Source organism: Rhipicephalus microplus, unplaced genomic scaffold (genome assembly GCF_043290135.1).
Source record: "Rhipicephalus microplus isolate Deutch F79 unplaced genomic scaffold, USDA_Rmic scaffold_21, whole genome shotgun sequence".
NCBI lineage: Eukaryota > Metazoa > Arthropoda > Arachnida > Ixodida > Ixodidae > Rhipicephalus > Rhipicephalus microplus.
The window spans coordinates 2,898,864-2,915,264 of record NW_027464594.1 but is presented as its reverse complement, the minus strand read 5'-3'; the positions used below and the strand labels follow the sequence as shown (position 1 = coordinate 2,915,264).

Here is a 16,401-nt window from a genome sequence, read left to right as displayed (position 1 = left end):
CGGAGCCACACGGTATGGGTTTTGATGGATCGGTCTCGTATATTCTTCAACGATGATTCGGTGCCGGGTCAGTGGTGTTTGCTTGACTTTCAACGTGCACGAAAAACAATTTTGAACTGGTGTATCAGCTCTAGTAGGCGCTGTTTATCCGAGGCTGACAGGGTTGAGCAAATGTTGACAGACAAAGGTGTCGAGGCTGGGATGGTCGCCTCGTCCGGTTGCAAAGCGAAGCAATCTCTGGCTTGGTCCACGTCGTCGTAGTAGGCAATCACGGTGCCCTTCTGGATGTGACGACGTTCGTTGCTGAAGTTGGTGATGAGCACTTCTGCCCGCCCATTGATTAGTGCCAGAACGCCTCTCACTATTGAAGCACCTTGCGTAAGCAATAGCGTGTCTATTCGCTCCGCTATCACCTCATTACGGCACGGCCGTTCACATAACACCGACACAAGGCAGCAAGATCTCAGCAGGAGCATCACAACATCATCCGCTACACGTAAACGTTGCAGTTGTTCTTCAGTGGTGGCGTCGACGTAAGGATGGGCGGAAAAGGTGACTATACGTTCTGGAATGTTTATGACAGCACCGTACTCTCGCAGACAATCCATACCCAAAATCAACTCTTTACAACAGTCCGGTAAAATGACATAAGTGGCGACGAAGTCCGAATCATCGATTACGAGCCGAGCGGTGCATTTACCGGTTGGCGTCAATAGCTGCCCACCAGCACTCCTTATGCTCGGCCCACTCCACGGCGTCTTGACCTTCTTAAGGCGGTCGGCGAGCTCTTGTCTCATAATAGAGAAGTCTGCACCAGTGTCAACCAGTGCTGTCACGTGGTGTCCGTCTATAATAACGCTGAGGTCGGCACATACAAATTCATTGGCATTAGTACTCGTAGTTGTCGTCGTCTTCGTCATCACCGTCGTCACGTCGTCTTTGTGTAGAGGCAAGGGGGTCTTTTTGGCGTCTTGGCGATTGGCAACCTTGCCCCCGGAGGTCGCGGCAGTTAGTTTTCCTGGCACGGGCTTGGGGAGCGGTTTCTGACGTTGCAGCATATCTTTGGCGATTCGGGGAATTCTGACCTCGTGCAGGTGAGGGAGACCGCCAGCGACGACTTGGTGAAGACGCTTGGTTGGTCGGCAGGTGATCAGCACTATGGTCACGAGGGTCTTCAAAATAAAAGGAAGCGGGCCGAGAAAAGTTTCCAAACCGGGCTTCTCGATGACGGCAGTAGCGCGAGATATGGCCTGGTTTGCCGCAGCGGAAACAAAGGGGTCGACGGTCGGCAGTGCGCCACAAGTCTGTCCGACGTACTGGTGGTCGCCGCACAGGTTGCCGCTGCCACCACGGCTAGGTAATGGGCCGTGGCTGAAAGAGTGCTTCTTCTGGGGCAGGCGGATGACGGCGGACGGCATCGGCATAGGTCAGTGGACGTGGTTCGGGTGGTGGCGCCGGTGATGGAAAGGCTTGCCGTAGTCCCTGGCACACAATTTCTGCAACAGAAACAACTGGGGGCTCGGTAGATGGAAGGCCGGGGGCTTGCAGCTCTTTCCGCAGGATTTGTCTAATCATTTGCCGTAAAAAGTTTTCGGAAACGGCAGCGTTTTGAGTGGCAGCACCAACAGGCGTTTGTTCGTGCAGGCAATCAAAGTGGCGGCATCGTTGCCGGGGCGCCTGCTCAATGACAGTCGCCTCTTTGATGAATTCATCCACTGTTGTTGGCGGATTTCGTACAAGGCCGGCGGAAAGCGGTTCCTTAACTCCCCGCATCAGGTGACGAACTTTCCTTGCCTCGGGCATGTCAGGGTCAGCGCGGCGAAATAGACGGGCCTTATCCTCAGCGAACATGGCGACGCTTTCGTTCGGCTTTTGCATGCGGGTTTCAATCATCTGTTGTGCGAGATCCCGTCGGTCCGAACTCAGGAACGTCTCGAGAAGCTTTTGGCGGAAATTGTACCAGGTTTGGAAAATAGGCTCCCTGTTCTCGTACCATGTGCGAGCGCCATTTTCCATTGCGAAGTAGGCACGGCCAAGTTTTTCTTGCACGCTCCAACGATTCACCACAGCGGTCCGCTCGAACTGGTCGAGCCAGTCCTCGAGATCTTCATACGGTTCTCCACGGAAGACTTCGGGAACACAAGGAGTCTCAAAAGTTACCTGGTAAGGATGCGTCGTCTGGGCCGGGGGAAGATTCGCAGACGTTGAAGGGGCCGCCACATTGGTAACAGGAGATGCCGTCAAGAGTTCTGGACTTAGGCCTAGTTAGGCACCGGCTGAATCGGTGTACTGGAGTCGTAACAAGATGTTGAGGCTCCGGACTGGGTGTATGGTCCCGAACAACGCTTTCTTGCATCAGGTTGCAGGCCCCAGCACCTCCACCAGTGTCGCGACGTGAAGGCAGAGGTCATATTTGAAGACGCTGAGAAAACAGCAGCGGGTTGGTCTTTTTATTAACCGCGTGCGCGCGAGAGTTCCTCGTCTTTCTCGTTGTTGCGTTCTGCATAAAAGCGTGCAGATGCGCGTATGCGCTGTCGCCTGCGTCTATTTCGCGGGACGCACGTGACAATATGTAAGCATACCTGTCAAATGGGTTATTTATGCGAGGGCGAACATTACTGTCACGAAAATTTGCGACAGTTTATGTAATTGCAAACTGACAATGTGCCAATAACGGTTGGATTGTTGCACGAGTGCATTTTATAACTTGAAGCCAACCGCAAGTGGAGCGTGTAAGGTCATGTCACTTGTAGCAGGATTGCATAACAGAGTGCTGCGAGCTCCATAAGCAACTTGCCCATTATCTAGGACAGTGGAAACTCAAGTCGGATGCACTTGGGCGTAGGCCACTGAGAGATTTGTGATGGGGTTTCAACAAGAAAGGAATAAGAAGTTTCTGTCTCCTAAATAATTCTGTGGACCTGGCTGCAGATTTCGCTGCCTCTAGCGTGCAGCTTAAAAGCTGCTTAGCAAATATTAATAACGGATGTGGTTATGGTGACGTATCAGTTCTGCTCCAGTTCTTTTTCTACTCAAGCCGTGTGAGTAATCCTACTCAGCCTGTGTTGTTGTCACGTTTTTTGGGTGTAAATAAGTGTGGTTCACAAGAAATGTACAGTACTCACAAATTCAAATGCCACAAGTTACCAGTTCTGCTTATAATAAGCAGATTTGGGTGCCTTTTCTCACGAAGTCACTTGTAGATTTTTCCTGTCGCTTGTTACATTGTTAAAACTTAGTTGCATTTTTCTCTCATATATAGTTAGGGATAATCTGTTCACCAATGGTGTGTTCTTTTGTTCACTAGCAGTCCATTTGTCAACGCCTTTGAGTATATGTGTTTGAAGTCGTCGGGGAAATCAACAAGTATAGTGTTAGTTATGCACTGGGAAACATGCATTCAAATAAACGACGACTAACCTGGACATGCTGTTAATAAATAAATATGGCCTTTTCTTCGTAGTGGCGACGTATACAAAATAACTGTTGGTTTTTTTTTTTCCCTTCACGTTTGAGTGACATTTTTTGTTTTCAAAAATGAGAAAATTTGTTATACTACTTCACCTTTCATTTTTAAGGCGGGGGGGGGGGGGGGGGGCTTATTCGCAAAAGTCATGCTTTTTCTTTCTTGTACTGTGACGATTATTTGCTCGTTAGCTCGGTAACATCTGGCAACTCTCATTTAAGGCCAGGTAGTGTGCATACTTTCGTTCGCAGCATCTATATTTCGAGTTATATTGACTTAATCTGCACTCTAGCACTTGCTTCAAAGCCAACGTTACCTTTAGCAGCCAAATTCGAAGCAACCTGACGCGGTTATTGCGAGCAGGTGCCTGTGGTAGCTGCTACGGGGTCATTTCATGCCAAATTAATCACCATTTTTTCGACCACTATGAATATGGCTGATAAGATTTGCACGTGTTTCTTGAAGTCCACAACTTATCCTGCTCATTTATTTTGGTGGCCGAAAATATTCCTGCTTATTTATGAGAGTCGGTATTTTTGCTTTGACTGATTTGGAGGGCATCAAACAATTTTTTTTATATATTTCTGGAATGCACTTGATAGAATGGTACTTGCGGGAAAGTAATGAAGTAATGTAACTGTAGGAATTCTACTGGTTACCACACTCTGGCCACATTCCTTGTGGCGCACCTGTATTGGCAATGGAACGCAGATAACTCCATTCTCATTTCGCTTGCTTTATATAGATAGCCCCAAGTTTGCTGTCTGCCTCCCAGGTCAGTCGGCTTGGGCTGAAGATTGCTTTTGCAGGTGTGTGATGCCACTTGAGTTACGTAGGTCAAAAGCTAGTGGAGATACATAATTTAAAAAAATATATTCTCATGTTTAAAAAAATTATAGTAACTGCACCTATATAGCTAATACGTCCAGCTTTCAGATCATATATTGGGGATATCTTTAGTCGGACTACCAAGGCGATTTTTTGGACGCTGAATACAGGGCTTTTTTTAAAGAAAGGAAATTTCACCTCTTTTTTCTATGGACAATCTGCTATAGCTTCAGCCCCCAAATCATTTTCATTTTGTAGCATCTCAAACGGATCACCGGCACATTCTTTATTTGTGCCTTTTGAGTTTGCCATGTTCACAGAAAAAAAAAAACGAATTCGGCAACTTTATTCGATTTTGCTCGTGCAGAAAAACCCTCGAAGATTCGATATACGTGCATGTCATTATTTTTACAGTTGCATCTCTTCATTGCCTTGCTGCAAGCACTATTTTATCGAGTGCTGCCAGAAACGCCTTCTGAATAAAATTGTCGTGTAGGGAACTATGCGAACAAAGACGAAGCAGCATGAAACGGCATGTTTAATTCCCTCTAGCTCGGCCAGTGCAAAACTACAGAGTCTCATAAATAGGCAGAGAATTTTGGCCTTGGAAATAAACAAGCAGGACGAATTTCAAACTTTGAGAAACATGTGGAAACTTTTTCAGCCATATTCGTGATGGTCAAAAAAATGCTGGTTGATTTGGCATGGAGTTATCCCATTTCAGAAAAATGATGTCACGTTTCGTTCCATGCGTCTCTCATAATCATATGGTGGTCTTGAGACGTTAAACCCCACATATCAATCAAATCAACGTTTTGTTCCATGAGTACTGTACATTGTGCCAGCCTACATTATACAGTTTATCTTTGCCTTCCGTTTTATTTTTCCTTCCCCACGTGCCACCTTCTCTCATTTTCGTCACTCTCTCCTGGCTGCAGTGTGCATAGCAGTGGCCACTTCTCCATGCTGGGATTAGGGGATATTGTGAGTACTCACTCTCTCTGTCACTTTATTTTTCAAGTCCATTTCGCACCTCTTCTAATCCCTTCGAGGGATGCTGAAAAGAAGTTGCCAAACAGCTCAGTCCAATAGATAACTCGACCTAAAGTTTGTTTGCTCTTCTGTGATTCTAGTATTGATTTATTAATGGAGGAAATGGAGGCCAACCTTCTCGCTTGTTAATTTTGTGCCCGAATTCCAGCCTCCTCTTCAGAGAAGAGATTTAAGTTATGTTTTCTTGTACTCAAACCTGTTTCATGTGTAGAAAGCACAAAAAAATTTGCAGTTTCAGCTTCTGTTTAAATCTCAGCATAAGTCTCAGCATATGTCTAAATTCACTTTTTCTTTCAAGTAATACTCTTTTTTTAGAGCATGTTTTTTCTCCAAATAAAACATGCCAGGCTAAGATACTCATTAGCCGCCTCCGTGTTTGCATCGTGCAGGTGATGCCAGGCCTACTTCTGTGCTTCGTGCTGCGCTACGACGCCTACAAGAAGGCCCAGCTGAGCTCGGCCGAGACAGGCCTGCCGCCGCCCAACCACCTCAACAAGATCTCCTACTTCCACTGCTCCCTCATTGGCTACTTCCTTGGTCAGTGTGCACTCAGTGAGCTAAGCTGATATTCCTGAACCAGGCATTGAGCACGAGTTTGTGAGTTCAGTCCCCACTGAGCCACGGTGGCTGCATTCTGAAGAAAGCATGTGCACGAAATAGCTGTCGTTAGGCGCACATTATGGAGCTTCAAAGTTGGTCGCTTGAACAACCAGTCACGGTGGCATGCATCTAGGCCATGCTGTCACACATAGAGCATAGAGTACCCAGTTATAACCTCATAAACTGTCACAAAAGCAGTAGCATTTGGGATATGGCACAACTGAAAAAAAAACACAGCTCTACAGGATTGAGGCCCCTAATGGGCCCTTGTATATCGCCACATATTTTTGATGGTGAAGAAGGCGGCAGTCAAGCCTTTAATGTTGACATGCTTTATTGCGTAAACTCGTGCCCAGGAAATGAGGTAAGGGTCACTGTAGAAGTGAGTAGCACTCGTAATACAAGTTGTATAATAGCAAATATAGTCGTCAATCGTTCAAAGATCTGATTGACGGCGAAGTACTTCGGCTTTTATACATGCATGATGGAGCATTGCAGCGTTATCGCTAGTTATCTCATTAGTTCCAGAATAAACTCGGCTACGCATATTGTGTACGAATTTTATCAGAACATTCTATAACAGCCGTGAATGTTCCCGCACAATCTGGCTTGACCTGTATGAAATGACACTGCTTTAGCAAGGGAGGCACGGTCATGACCAAAAGAAAGCATGTACAGCAGACTCTCATTAAAGAAAAGCTGAAGGGACCAGTAAAATGTGTTCCATTTAATAGGAGTTCCGTTTACTGAGAAATGAATAGGGGCACACAATGCAAGAATGAAACCAATCCTATCGGAAGCATTCGTTCCATTTAAACAGCAGTTTCGCTCAACAAATTTCCATTTACTGAGAGTCTACTGTAATAATATAATATGTTTGATGTTTTTTTGCGGATGTAATAGTATGTCTGGAATTCAATGCTGTCTACGTGTTGTACTTTCCTCACTTTAAAACAAGAGTTTTCAAATCTGTTGTTGTTGTAACTGGCAGGCCTCCTGACGGCCACGGTGTCCTCGGAGGTGTTCAAGGCTGCCCAGCCTGCGCTGCTCTACCTGGTTCCTTTCACGTTACTCCCACTTCTGACCATGGCCTACCTCAAGGTGAGGGCCGAGGGATGTGCTCTGTCCACTTGCTTTTACGTGTTCGTGTGTGCATATGGGAAGCGTGGTGGTCAAGGCTCGATAGAATTCTGCATGTGGCAGGCAAAGGTAAATTGCAGACTAACACAAAACGATAGGGCAACCACCGATACCGTTTTGAACCGTGAAGGAAAAGCATGAGCAATGCTCTCGTTAATGTTTTTGTCACGTGAGGGATGTCATTGGAGCTAGCTATACTGGCCCATGGCATCAGCAAGTCTTCATTTCTCATAACGGCGCAGCAACGTCAGTGCCAGGTTCACATCTTCAGACTAACTCTGATATCAACTTCAGATGTCTTAAGTTTCATAAAGTTTGCTTTCGTTAAATGTAAATACTACTGTCACATGCAAGTTTCTAGGATTCTTTCATGTAAAAGAAATGGGTAGCAGAGTTTCAGCAATAATAAAAATATGATCCATCATTGTAAATAGCGTAACACTTTGCGAAGGACAGATACAGAGAAGTAAACCACAAGTGCTTGTCTCTTTTGTATCCACTCTTCGTAAAGTGTTGTCCGAGGTACCTTCAATGGTGGGTTGACGTTGCTGTGCCATCACCAACTTGCCCGATCAGATCGTCTGTTAAAAAAATACGCATTGACCAGAGCATGACAAGATGCTTGCGAGAGCTCAATTTTAACATGCGCTTTGCAACCTTGGTCTTTCCTTCAGGGTGACTTGAGGCGAATGTGGAGCGAGCCATTCATCAGTATCCCGCCTTCCAAGCACCTAGACGTCTGACAGGCATTGCGCATGGCCGTTTCTTTGTCTTCGTCTGCTGCCACTGTTCTCGTTTATGTGTGCACGCGAGTGTTGCGTGTGTGCATGTAGGACGTTGACTGCCGCCATGCGCGACACAGTGCTCGGGAGAATGCGTCGACCTCATCGCTTCAGCACCTCATGCATCCCGCCTCTCATCGTCATCGTCCTCAACTTCCCCAAGGACAATGAATGTTGGCCACGACTGGACACCACGCTGTTACGGCCAATCTGTTGCAAGGAGGGAGTGTGTGCATTTGTCATCTCTTCAACGAGGAGTAGGATCGGGTCGGACTCTGCAACCACCTGCAATTGGCTGCCACGCTACTCGTACTGAGCTGTGTGTGGAAGAACGGAGCGCGGCAGCAGCTCTCTCCATGCAGTGACGCATCCTGAGCCGTGCTGTTGCTTTTTTCGGTGGATGTTTGCGTTGTCGGCTGAGAGGTAGTTGGAAGAGGCGAGACCGGAGTACTACCTAGGCAAGAGATTGTCCTGGATATTGTGCCTGTCATGCGTGGATCTGTTTTCTTTCTGTCCATTCAGCATCATCCATTGTCAGCCTCATGTGGTAGAAGTTAGCGTCTGTAGAAGAGCAAGAAAAAAAAAAAGGCAACGAATTCTTGAACGATAGAGCATCGAACGAGTCGGAAGGAATGCATATCGTAGGAAGGACACTCACAGACAGGAATAATTTAGCGAGTGATTGTCCTTTGTTCTCTCATGTTCGATTGTCATCTTCATTCTGCTTGTATGTGTAATTTGCAAAATTCTCATTTTGTCATCCTTCTAGAGTCCCTAACTAATGGACACGGGTGTGATAGAAAGATTTCGCAAATGGAATCGTGGAGGATTATGAGCCGTTTCAAGGTCAGAAGACGCTCCTACACCCCCTAAACACTAAGAGCTTCGGCTTGTTGTTGACAAGAAGTCCGAGGTGGCAGCAAATAACCATGCCAAAATCATAGGAATGTGTGCAGTTGACAGCACTTCTGCTTCTTGCCCATGGGTGGTGAGCAAAAATAAGTGGCATCGTCGTGTTTTCGGCTTCGGAATCGCTTCCAGCATCTGCAGTTTCTCAATGTGTAGCCTACGTGATGTGTTTCTGGCACTACAGGGATGTTCAGCAATGTTGCTTGCTGGGCAAATCATTTCATAATGGGAGACCAGTGTTAGATAGGTTGCACGCTGAAAAGGGGCCCTTATCCGGGGGTCGCGACATAACTCAGCCGCTCACGCAGACGACCTGCTGCAGCGTACGTACCGCTGTAAGCGTGCTCGCAAGTGCGCCATTCTCGCGCTTGATTTTGACATAAATAGCTCGAGCAGCCTTTGCACTCATAATACTACAGTGTTGTTTATTTTGTCACTTCATATGACTGTAGCTTGAGGCTATATTCACAGGAGGGCACTGAAAAACCGAGAGAAGTGCTGCAAAATGGATTACGTCAGTAGGAGAAGCTGAAATATACGCCCTTTGACCACCAGGGCGACTGCAGAAACTCCAACACTGGTTCCTTATAGCGGATAAAAGAAAATAGTTACTAAGAAAATTGCAGATAATTATGATACTCCCTCATGTGAAGTTTCAGCGCAGCTCTAGGTATGTTTTCTGGGTTGTCGTGCACTAATCACGTAACACAACAACAGCAGGGATTGTTGTGTAAGATTTGAATGTTACTTTGTCCATCTTGAAAACTATGTGACAGCGAAGTGCGAAAGGTAGACACGATGTGCATATGTCATCACCAGTACTAGTACGTCTTTTCGTTGAAAGATTTCAATGCGCATGCCGGCTTCACAGAGAGAAGGTTCTGTCGAGATGTGCACATGGCAGGGCAATCTGGTGCCATTAGAAGAAACCAAAATGCCACGTCGCATGACTACATTCTATGCTACGATTGGTTAATGCGTGCAGGAGGCATTCTTCTTCACCCTCTCGTTTTACCGTGTGCTCGTTCGCTTGTTTACAACAAAGGAAAACAAGGGAAGAGGCACACAGACACTTAACGTTGGAATAGGTGCCCAAAAGCTCTTGCATCAAAATGGAGGTGGCATAGAGCCCCGTCTAGCTGTTGTTTGCTGTCTTCATTTTTTTATCACTGGCTTCTTCCATTCGTGTATGTGTTCCCTAGGAGCTGGATTTTAATGCATGTCTCCTATTTCATTCCACCCTTTCTTATTTAGTTTATCCCACTGTCGTTGCATATGCATGTGCATCATCATGCATGGAAGCTCAGTGCATTTAAATAACTTTTTATTTTTGCTCAGGCTTTGTGACATGCGAGAGATTTAGACCTGTAACATCTTCCATTAGCATGTGACTGGAGCCACTGTCCCAAGCTTGGCTAAAGTTGATGTAGTAAATTGACGAGCCGCTTGAATGCTCAAGCACAGCTGCATACCTTTTGTGGCTCCTGATCCAAGTGTTCCCTGTTCACGGGTAAGCTTTGCGTCTTTATTATTTGGCAGCCATTCACTTACTCTATACTTTTGTTCCGTCGTATTGCACTGCAAGTATGATATCATTTGTTTTGGGGACAGCGTGTGCTCGTTCACCTCTTTCATCACTCCTCCAATCGTCCTAAGTAATCATCGAATTCGAAAGGCATGTGTGTGCATGTCATAGTGATCCCGTCGCTGTTGTGAGATTATGGCCCCATTATGTTTCTTCGGTTCATTGCCTTGCAAGTTACTTTTTTTTAATTGTTGCTATCTGCCAACAGCTGTAGCATGTCGAAAATATATACAAAGAAGCGACGAGCAGAAACCTAGCAGACACCCCAACAATCGCTCTCGTCCAGACAGATTAACTCTATCCATTGCACAAATGTTATTAAAAATTTGCCTCTGCTGGTCGCCGCGTAGGGCCTCTGTGATGCTGTGCTTAACGGTTCTGAAATAGACAGCGTCCTGCTTGCCTTCTCGTGGAATAAGTGCAAGAAAAATGTGTGATTTCAACACCAAGTATTAGGCAGAGACAACGGCAGCGTCCTTCAGTACGTTGACCTTTTCTGCCTGCCAAATGGTGTATGCACAATTTAGAGGAGGTGTTTGTCGAAAAACACAACTTGCAAATGCTACAACTGATCTCGCGCTACAAAAATATATTGACACGCGTTAAGTCATATGAGATGAATGGGCTTGTTGTAGTTGGCAACAGCAGCAAAAAACTGAATTTGTCTCGACTTTGATACGTTGTCCAAGTCTGTAATGCAGAGTCAACTATCAAGCTGCGTTCAACTGGTGAGGCGTTTGGTTACACTTGTAGAAGAATCTGACATTTTCAAGTGCTGCGACAGCATTTCATACATCTTGTCTTTTTGTCTCCAGTTGCGTTGTTGACGAATTGCTAAAAGCTATCGCAGAAGACTAAAGCGTGAATTGGCAGGTGCATAACACGTGCCATCGACTGTTCACGAGCAAGCATCTCGCTCCGTGGGCAGCTGGTCCTTCCACTTATTTTCCATTTAAGCTTTTCGCCTGACACGGACGCACCATGCGACTCCTTTTGTGCGCAGCAATTTATTTATGGAATCATCGTCATTGGTCGCATGCACTCATCTCACTTGCATTTTGCTGCTGTTGTGGAGATATCAAAACGTGCGAGCGCCCTCGTGCAATTCATCTAGATGCACAGTGGCGGTGCGCTGTCTCATTTGCATTGTGTACTACCGCATCTTTATGTTCCATTACAGTGTAGCACAGCTCCGTTTAGGCAGGACAGTTCAAGCATTGATTGCACATTTTATCAGCTGCACCATCTAGCTCCACTGCCAGGATCAAATGTGCTCAGAGTGTCCAAAGCAGATGCGATAGCCAAATGTACTGCGCTTGCCGTTGAGCTTGCCAGCAATTGGCAATCAAGAAGCCGAGACTGCACTTGTGCTTCAGAGTGAAGTGGACGCTATGTAAGTGGACGAGGCGACGGGCTCGATCCCTGTAACCTCCCCATTTAGAGCCCTTGTGGTAATAAGTGAAAAGTAGCGCAACAATACCTCATCGTACTTAATTACGAGGTGGCTGTTGTGGCCACTGCATTCGCGTGGATAGGTTAGCATTTCAGGTGTTGAGAAAGAAAGCCTGTTCTCATTTTAGCACACTTTTTAAATCTGCGCACTAATGCCTTATCTTGCCAGTGTCAAGCATTTTGATGGAGCAGTAGTAACAATAGGTTTTGCACACTTTCGGGTATGGTCTGCAGTTGCTCCCTAATCGACCCGTCATCAGCTTTTCAGTTGCACCTGTTTGAGTGATTTCGCTGCAGCTTTCCCGTTTGCAAACATAGTTGTTCTCGGTGTTCCATTTGTCCTTTATGACCATAGCTTTGTTGTGGCAAGGCAGTGCAGCATATCAGCGACTGTGATTGTTGTCTAGAACTGTAGTAACGGTGTTGGGGACAGGTTCTTTCGCACACTGTGCCTGCGCCTTATCACGCACGTTGAATACTATAGTAGTGCACAAGAGACCACAAAGACCAAAACCAATAGCATTCGTAGTTCAGACAGTGCAGTACTCTTGTCATAACAGAATCATGTAATTTAAAGTTTTTTTATGGTTCTAATGACCATCTGTGCTTACTTTTTAAACCAGACTACTGTTTGCTTCACTTAGTATGAAGTGCAGAAGAGCCTGAAAGTTTGTGCAAGACTGCTCGGTGTTGCTAAAATATCAACCCCTTGCTTTTTTTTTTTTTTCATATTGAGCTAGAAGAACTGGGAACTTCGCAAATAGACCATGCACCTAATTATTATCATTAGCTGGCTTTTGTCATTGTGTTGCCAGTGTTGAGATGTGTTTTGCTTCACTGAACGTTTTGCTATTCCACCTCCTTTGTCAGAGTGCCTCGTTTATGGCCAATAATAGTAGTTCCGCTCATAGTAACATTCATCTCCTTTTCCACTGGCTTTGTTATGACAAGAGTTCACTGTGTCCTGACCTGTCTACATTTTTGTACATGTTCTAAGCGTAACAGCGACCTAGCCATGAACATTTGCTACACACGCACATTTCTGCATTTTTTTGCCGACAATGAACAGTGAGGAAAATAGCCATAATGTTTATATCGCGTTTGACATTCGTGCAGTTTATTGTAGATCTATTTTCAAGCTTGTGTTTCATTCCTACACGTTCATTACTACATTTCAGACAAAAACATTCAGTCAAGCTCATAAAAATCTTCAGGGTGTCACTTTTATGAGACAAAAACTACGTTTTTTGAGTATCGAAATGACATAACCCGACTACTGTTTATGCACCACCACTGCAAAAAGTGCGATTTGCAATTGCCAAGGAATATGAAATATATAGGTCAAGAGCAGTTAACCTCTGCAATCAGCGTCTATAATCACATTGGATTCGAATGTAAAAAGAAACCCATTTCGTTCATTGCTTATTACTGATAGGAAGGCTTGCTTTGGTGACAGCATTTGGAATTCTGAAAGTGACATCGCTATAGTTGAGGCTTGCTATGGGATTTGGTGCCTCGCTTGACCTGCAGGATTGCCAGCAAAGAATAGGACAACTGTACGCTGTATCCTTGCCCCTTCTTTCTTCGGGTGCATTGTGCCGTTTTCAAAAAGCTGGTCATTTGATTTGCTTTCTCATTGTCTTAACAATTACACCTCTGTGACACTTACACTTTCAGCTGCCGTTGAACAAACTTACTTGAGCGAACCCAGTCGAGACACACCACCTGATAAGATAGTGGCTTGCATAAGTCACCCAAGTGTACATGCCTCAGTTGATATCTGCCATGTAGCACGTTGGCAAGATAACCGCTGGTCATTAGGAGCCTGCATTCCAAAAGAAGGCAAACGTGCGATGGGGAGGCAGAAAGCTGGGTGGACAGATGAGATTAAGAAGCTCTCGAGGTTAACATAACGGCAGAAAGCATGGGGTGTCGTGTTGATTGGAAAAACATGGGAGCGGCCTTTGTCTTGTTGTGGGCGCTGTCAGGCTGATGATAATGATGATGATTTAAGGTGAGACCATGCTAGTGTAAAAAGAACACCAGAGGGCAGACTCCACATTGCCTTGGCCAGTAACCAGCTGTGAGATTACAAACAAGCATTTAAAATCGTACGAGCAACTCTTGCTATAAAATGCTTAATTTAACATTAGTTGCTCTAAAAAAAATAACATAGGAACTACTCTTGGTTCTTTACAGGTGCTTTTATGTCACATGTCCACACTGCTGAACTTAGCTGAGCTCTGCAAGCGCATTGTAACTGCAAGTAAATTACTGATCTGTTGAACTGCAGCTTAAGTGTTAGCTGCTGCTCAAATCAGCGGCAGACGAAAGTGTCCATGTTACAGAGGTATGTCATCACTTGGCAAGCATAAAGTTCACTGCAACCTACCTGTCGTTACAGCCTGACCCAATGCTTTGCTGAAGTTCGAATCAAAACTTTAGAAGTCTGCGCAAGTTTTGAGTCATTCACTTTTTTGATGCTAGATTTGTAATGGTGTTATGAAATGCACAATGTGTCTATCAAGCCCTGCACATGATTCAGATTGCCTAAAGGTCTGGGCACAGCTGTAGGTCTACATCTTAGCACACTTCATCGCATCACGAAACCATAGCGCACAAGCTTTTATTGTTAAGTGCCCATTATGATATTACAGGTGGCCCTTTAAAACTCATCTGCATCGTTGACACAGTCCTCCAATGTCAGAGTTAACTTGGCACAAGGCGTAGCTCAGACCTGCTTGCTGTAAGGCAAGCATTATTTTGTTTCATTGCTTTGCTCGAGAGGCTGGGGGTGTTTCACCGCTTGTCGGCTTTGACCGATGACAGATGGGAGCATGATGAAGAGGTAGTTTTCAAGCTCCAGATAAGCGCTGCTCTGGCTGGGAGGAGAGTCTTAGCGGCTGTTGAAAGTGAACAACTTCATGTTGACGACCCGCAGCCTCTAATGAATGAACCGCAATGCCGGAACAATGCCCTTCGCCAGGGTACAGCATCGGAACATGCACTTTAACCACACCATTGACATCACACATACTGTGGAAGATGGGCACTCCCAGTGTGTCTGATTTCAGTTGAACACGCAGGCCTCTTCTTTGTTTCCGCTGCTACAGGACTTCAGAAAGTGGAACGAGGGGCACCACCGGTGTCCTCACCTGCACCCGTATGCATCGCTAGTCCATATGAAAGCACTTGCCTCGACTACATTCGGTAGGGTTCTTGCACTCCACCTAACAGGGCTGGCGGCCTGTTTGCAGTTCGCATTGGAGGTGTCTGTTGTGTGGCAGCTTTGTGGTCTTTCAGTCAATCAGTTGTTCGTCACCATTGTCTTTGAAGCATTTCCTGTTCCCAGTCTTCCCGGGGTTTCTTAGGAGCGCTCTAATGTGATGCGGTGTATTTTCTCTTTAGCATTGTTTTGTTTTTTATTCGTAGGTTGTCGATTATTTATTGCATTCTTGGGCACACATTTGAGAGCCTGGTGACTGCAGCCCTACGCACGATGTGCGACGCTGAAGGCACTTCTCTCATACCTTTGAGACTCTGATCGTTTCACATTAAATTATACCATACTATATATATATACATATATATATATATATATATATATATATAAAGATATACATACAAAATGTGTATATACCTATGACGAAATGCGAGTTTGCGGCTTCCAGTTTGACAAACGAGCAGTTGCGACGCGCCACTACGACTTTTATCGTTGTACTATTGAGATTAGCATTCGACAAAAAAAAAAAAGTAGTGTGAGCTGCAGTGGCAAAAGGGTTTTATATCCATGTGTCTGTGTGTTTTGTGTCTTGTTCCTTATATATATACAAATATATAACAAATGTTGTAAGAGACCGTAATTCATCTGGAAGCACAAAGAAAAGTATATGTCATGTGTGACTGTGGATTGCGTGGTGTGGGCTTAGGTGCGATTGAACTGATGCACACCTCTGTGTTTCCTAATTACAGGCCAAGCACAAAATGTCTGTAAGACGAATGAACTGCAGTTGTTTTAGAGCATTTTTTTGTCTGTCTGGATTTTTTTTTAAAATAAAGCCTTACGAAGGAATTCAGTGCTGCTCGTTTTGCACTACTCAATGTCTCCACATTTAGTTAGTATTTTTTTTTACAGCGAAAGTAGTTATGAGATCACAACTCAGGTCATGTGCAGCGTGGTAATTATCCGCTGCCACCACCGGTGCCCACATCTACTTCGCACAAAATGAGAAAAAATAAACCTTGTACCAAGGATACAGTGAGGCTCGAACCCGGGCTCACTGCATGCCGGCCTATTATTCTACCACTGAGCCACGCTGGTGCTTGGAACTTGTTCGCGAACTTGCCTTGGGCAGGCTTCATGTGGGGAAAGGAATCTCGTTAATATGAGTAATAAAGTGTTTTAGAACAGCAAAAGGACAACCAGGCATCACACAATGTGAATAGCGTAATAATTGGGTCCTCCAATGCTCCAACCCGTTACAAAAACTTGTTCCTAATCACTTATTAACTGTGGCGCGTACTCACTTCAGGCATAATTCCTTATCATCATCAGCTACTGCATGAATGATTGGCACAAAATTCCT

At 45.3% G+C, this 16,401-nt stretch overlaps 1 protein-coding gene across 1 annotated transcript in view; it reads left to right on the top strand.

Moving 5' to 3' along the window:
• Nucleotides 1–15,887, top strand: part of LOC119169771 (signal peptide peptidase-like protein) — a 101,891-nt gene extending 86,004 nt beyond the window's left edge. The window contains exons 10-13 of the mRNA XM_037420794.2: nucleotides 5,233–5,278; nucleotides 5,737–5,884; nucleotides 6,939–7,048; nucleotides 7,762–15,887. Of these exons, the coding sequence (XP_037276691.1) occupies nucleotides 5,233–5,278; nucleotides 5,737–5,884; nucleotides 6,939–7,048; nucleotides 7,762–7,830 (373 nt within the window). The 3' untranslated portion in view covers nucleotides 7,831–15,887. The remainder of the gene's footprint in view (nucleotides 1–5,232; nucleotides 5,279–5,736; nucleotides 5,885–6,938; nucleotides 7,049–7,761) is intronic.
• Nucleotides 15,888–16,401: the final 514 nt, after the last annotated feature.